Consider the following 5,783-nt stretch of genomic DNA (forward strand, 5'->3'; position numbering starts at 1 on the left):
TTGGTGAGAACCTGAACTGCAGATCAAACATATGTGAGTACATACCCTAACTGCGCCTCCATAGAGTAAAGGTTCAGTTCTGTTCCTATTGAAAAGAATGGGAGTTTGGCTGCTGACTTTAATGGGATCAGAATTGAGTCTAGTCATTTCTTTTCTACACACACAGACATCAGGCTGCCCTGTACGCTTTACTCAGGATAACTCTCCCACTGACTTCTATTAAGCTATACAGAATGAATCTTTGAAAAATAGTATTAATGACCAAATCATTATATTCCTTGAGAATGCAAAAGTAACGCTGACTGTGCCCCAAATATTTAAATCTTTTCTAATAAATGGGAATTTTGCTTCAGTGATGACCAAAATATCGTGCTTTAAGGTTTTCAGTAGTTTAGCTGGAAAAAACATAGTGCAAATCTCAGAGGTTAATATTTCATCTGAAACACTGGGCTTGCTTTAATTTTATATGAAAACTTAAAGATCATAGTAGAATTTAATATTTTTTATTAATATTTTAATCTTCTGAATATTTTCTGCTTTTGAAAACTACCCCTGGATATAAAACATAAAATACAATGGAAATTTTCTGATTCCCTTCAAGATGGAAAACAGGGATAAATTTTTCCAGATTTTGCATATTTTTAAAAAATGGATGACTAAACAATGCTGCATTTCTTGCGTTCCTTCCACATATAGGTATTCCCATTCATATCACACAAGTAACTTGATGTGAGAGGGGATTGCAGAATTTGGCCCAGCCTTGTAAATTGTAATCATGTCGATATTTTCCTTGTTTGTCTTTCTCATAACTGTTAAACTACTAACAAAGGCACTTTAACGTAAGGACTAATCCTAACAGTGCTGCAGCCTTTAATAATTCTTACTAAGAAACTGACCCTACCCCTATCGAAGTCAGTAAGATTCCTGCCATTGACCAGTATGAACAGGACTGAGCCCTTACTGAAGATTTTTTTTCATTTATTTTATATTCTTTGCAATCCTTATTTCTTTTTAGGATCTTCTCTACCTCCATGTCATGGAAAAGGTTGACTTCAATGGGAATAGAACTGGGCTCTGAACACAGGTATCATGATCTTATTGTTAATTGTAGTATCTTGGGACATCTTCCTTTGCTTAGCATTATCAAACAGGAGCGAAGAAATGATTAAAAGCCTTTGCAAATATTTCTAGTAAATATTTGAAAGAGAAATGCAATTTTAAATATAAATATTCAAAACAAGTTCTTACCCTATCTAGAAAGCCTTTCTTGCATTTGTGCTCAGTTAAAATGTAAAATAAGGCAACATGTGGCAAGGTTCTAGGCAGCCAGTTCTGCATTGGTGTAAGAGCTGACTCTGCAAGCACCTGATCAGATGAGAGAATTAAGGGCAGCACATTCCTACAGCTGTGGTTGGAAGTGACAGAAGCTTCTTTCCAGATATTAATAATACTAATAATAATACATGCTTCTTATATAGTGCTTTTCATCAATAGCTGTGAGAGCACTTTATGAAGGAGGCCAGTATCATTATCCTCATTTTATAGCTGGGGAAACTGAGGCACAGAGACATAGTGACTTGCCCAAGGTCACCCAGAAGGCCAGTAGCAGTGCCAGGAATAGAAACCAGAATTCCTCTGTGCACTAGGCCACAGTTATTAACATGTATGTGGATAATATACAAATATATGATGGAGATATTTCCATTGCTGCTGTTTCTTTGTTTTATACACCATTATTCTGTTGATGACATAACTCATGAGTTCATAAAAGCTGAGCAGTTTTTTCAGAGTATTCTTCTCCAGCATATTTCAACTTTATTTTGCTTCACAACTTTTTTCTAAAGCAGTTTGTCTTGAAACCAGTGGCAGAAAAATGTGTTATACAGTGACTAACCTTTCATGGAATTTATCTTCACTCATGAGGGATGCTTCATTTGTGGAGTTATTCCTCCTTTCTCTGCTCATGGGGATAAATGTCATAAATAACATTACATCTGGTATAGATCTTAATATATCACCTCCATGCTCATTTGAAAGATGCTCTGCAGAAGGAAACAATTTATATTCTATGTACTTGGGGTTTTGGTTTTCTTTCCTTTTTTTTTTTTTTTTTTTAAAATAGGATGACTATATCATTAACTAGTGACTGAGCCACAAATCCACAGAAGTCTGATCCAGCTCTAATTGGAGCCCAAGGAATTTTACCACTGACTTAAATGAGAGCAAGATAGAGCCCAAGATCTTAGTGAGGACAAAAAAATAATTTTGTGTATAACGTAGAGAGAAGAAGTATTTTGTAAAATGTTTTGCAGGGCATTTTTCAAGTAGGCAGAATATGTGTGACTCTGTGTGACTGCTGCAGGATGAATGAATAGGCCAAGTCCTGCATTCCTTTTGCTCTCAGAACTATCATTGCCATCAGTGGGACTTTTGGGGCGATCAAGAAGGCAAGATCAGTCCCAATTCGTATTATTATTAGTTTTCACATATCCTGTGAATTACATTCTGCTAGCTATACAGATTTTGCAAAATGTAATGACATTTCTATAACGAATATGCACGTGTTGTAAACATGTCTCAAATTATAGCACATGCATATGGATGCTGCAAAGGTTAGGATCTAGTGCTACAACCAACCAAAACCCAGTATTTTCCTCATTAACATGTGAAATTAACATGTTATCAAAACACTCATGATATCACAAACTTTCTTTTCACTTTCTTACTTTCCAACTTATTTCATTATTTTCTCTTTCTATTTCTTTTTGCTATAAACCTGTTCTGTCCTTCCCTCAGGATCAACCAGGAAGAAGAACTGAATTGAAAATTCAGATCCAAACATATACACACAATCTCTTCCCTATATTAAAGGGAAAGGGAATTATGCTGACGGCTCAACTTAATATTTTATTGACAAACGCAAGAAAATAAGTGACTAGCAGCAGTAGATGAGGCCTAGTCAGTCCTTAACAGGAAGTGCACTCACCACTGGAATTATTGCTTAATTATAAACTCTACAAATAAAAGAAAACAAATGGAGAACGTAATTACTTTTTATGGGCTTGGAGTGGTATTGCACCTTATCAGGGATAAGGTGTTCTCTTTACAATATTGAGCTTTTTCTTGCAGATAAAGACCTGTACAGTAACCAAATGGACTTCATTTTCACTGCTGTGTGAGGTTTATAATGAAATGGAACATGCACCAGGTAGAGATCATGTCTTTCTCCCTGTTGATATACACTTAGTACAAGGGGAACCCGATCCTGATTGGGGCTAAGGGTGCTATTGCAATACCAAGATTAAATAGTAACAGCAATCACTGGGATTGTGAAGTTATCGTTTGCACTCACTTCTTTGGGATGCCCGGTCAGCAGGCTGCTTTGTTCTACTACTTATAAATTGCACATCCCAAGCTTCTGAATCGAAATAATATTACTTTATGGTGCATGTGTTTACCCTCACCCCCTAAGCCTACTCTTTCCTTAGGGCAGAGTAACTGATCTTGCAGGATTTGCAGAAATGACAGGGGAGGCTGTTAAAAAGCTCTTGCCCCCCCAGCCCTGGAGCAGAAACGCTGAGTTTGCGACAGAGTAAATCACATTTTATCCCTTTCAAGGTTTTAATCTGCCTGAAGAAGGGAGCAACAAACAAGTTATTCATGTGAGAAACCAAAACCGATTTTTAGCATCAGGTTTGTCTAACCCAGGGGTTCTCAACCCCCCAGCAGCTGCAGCATACGTGACCTCCTCAGGGCCATACAGGTAGCATATATATTGTGTGGCCTTGTGACCCATATAACACACAGAGAGCTGCATATGCAGCCCACAATGGTAAACAGGTGAGAACCCCTGGTCTAATGTAATGCCTAATACCCAGGAAACAGGACCGATGCCCTAGTAACCAGGCACTTACGATATATCAGTTAATAAAGGACAGGAAGGCCGGGGTGGGGGGAGAGAGGGCTGCGGCTGCTGCACGTTGCTTCCTTGAGCGAACTGAACCCGTATAAGAAGTTGGGGAGGAGAAGGGAAGTTTCCTGGGTCTCCTGCCCCACAGCTCTCAGCAGCCGCCAGGCTGTCTGCTTTGCAAGGGGAAGGGAAGGTACAAAGCGTGGAAGTCCTTGCTGCCATGCTGCAGTGTGTGTCTGTGCCTCTGAGCGGCACTGGGCCAATGCCTCCCCGCTGGGCACCTTGGCTCCCCTGTGTCCCCCCGTGGGGACCTGCAGCTCCGGGAGGGGGGTGGGGGGGCTCAGCTCCAGGGGGCTCTGCCTCCCGCCCTCTCTGGCTCTCTGCTGGCGGCAGTGGCCAGGCTGGAGACAGGCAGGACGATCTCTTTGGGGCTCTCCTGCTGCAGCCGCATGGACTCTTCGTAGGTGGGTAAATACTTCACCTCCTCGTAGCTGGGCAGCTGCAGGAAGACCGGGGAGCTCAGCGGCAGCAGCGGCGGCTCCTGCTCGCCCGGGCAGCGGCTGCTGCTGCCGCTGCTGCTGTCCAGCAGCGAGTCCTGCGAGGTGGCCGCCGTGGCGTTGAGCAGGGAGCCGGGGGAGTCCTGGCGCTGCGGCCGGTTGTAGCGGCGGGGGCTGGGGCAGATGATGCGCTGCAGGAAGTAGCCGATGGCGAAGAGCACCAGCAGGATGAGCAGCCCCGAGAGCTTCCGCACGAACCAGCCCACGTTGTCCAGGAAGGTGTGGAAGGGCAGCTTGCAGCACTTGATCTCCGCGTGGGTGACATTGCCGTAGTCGCAGCAGCTCTCCCGCTCGCCGCAGGTCAGCGCCCCGCAGCGCCAGGTGCCCTGGCAGGGCTGCCAGAGCAGAGCAGCCCCCAGCAGCAGCAGCTCCTCGGAGAGACGCTGCAACATCCTCCCCGCCCCGCAGGAGCCCGGCTCGCTCGCTCCCAGGCAGACAGAGGGGGGAGCGGGGGGGGCTCACTTGGGGGCCACCGGCCACCTCCCATCTCCAGGGCTGGGCAGCAGCTGGCCAAGAAGCCCTCCGGCCTGACCCCCTAGCCCAGCCCGCGCGGCGGCTGCTGCTGCTGCTGCTGCTGGTGCTGGAGGTCTGTGCGCGTCCGGAGTGCAAAGGCAGCTGGCAGCGCTCCGGGCTGGACGAGAGAGGGGAGCAGAGCCGGCCCCGCGCGCTGCAGAGTCCCGCCAGCCGCTGCCGACGCGGGAAGGGTTAATGGACCAGGCCGCGCTGCACGTTGACTGTGCAGCACTTTAATCTTTATTAATATAGCTGTCGTCCCGTTCCTCTGTCAAACAGACAGCGCTTGCTTTGTAGGTTTCTCTGCTTAAGTGATTGGATTTCCCTGGGACCGTTATTTAAATTTACTTGCTGCTGGGATTCGCTTACCATATTTCTGGTTTTATTTCTGATTAAAAATTCATGATAACCATTTAGCTGATGTTAATGGGCTTAATGCAGCTCCTCTTCCATTAGGGACTTTGGAGGCAGTGATTTATTGGCTGGGTTCCTGCACAGTGCAGCCAGGCTGGTGTCTTCTTTGGAGGGAGATAAATACCAGGGTCACCGTTTCTTTCTGGACCACAAGAGAAGCATATGATCCAGTCAACTATTTCTCAGCCATCCCTTAGATTGCCAAGTCCAGTTCTGTCAAAGGGGGTTGGTTTCACATAGGCAGTAACCTTGGATAACAGAGACCGCGTAGGCAGACATCAATTCACTTTGCCAGTAACATGTCAGATCACAAACATTTCTATGACAGTAAATTGTAATGGGCACAAGAGTCTGATTGTGCCAAAAGATCAAACAGTCAGAAGAGCTTG

At 44.7% G+C, this 5,783-nt stretch overlaps 1 protein-coding gene across 1 annotated transcript; it reads right to left on the minus strand.

Annotated features, from left to right (window-relative positions):
• Nucleotides 1–4,250: 4,250 nt before the first annotated feature.
• CUNH3orf80 (chromosome unknown C3orf80 homolog) lies at nt 4,251–4,859 on the minus strand. The gene has a single exon (XM_067529424.1). It carries the CDS (start codon nt 4,857–4,859, stop codon nt 4,251–4,253), a length of 609 nt encoding a protein of 202 aa, XP_067385525.1.
• Between the last annotated feature and the right edge of the window lie 924 nt (nt 4,860–5,783).

The sequence above is a fragment of the Emydura macquarii genome, unplaced genomic scaffold, assembly GCF_026122565.2.
Source record: "Emydura macquarii macquarii isolate MOO-44397 ecotype Brisbane River unplaced genomic scaffold, CSIRO-AGI_Emac_v2 contig_18, whole genome shotgun sequence".
Lineage (NCBI taxonomy): Eukaryota > Metazoa > Chordata > Testudines > Chelidae > Emydura > Emydura macquarii.

Bases quoted from the DNA above. Each gene is read 5' to 3' on its own strand.
- CUNH3orf80 (XM_067529424.1), bottom strand. From the start codon at position 4,859: ATGTTGCAGCGTCTCTCCGAGGAGCTGCTGCTGCTGGGGGCTGCTCTG.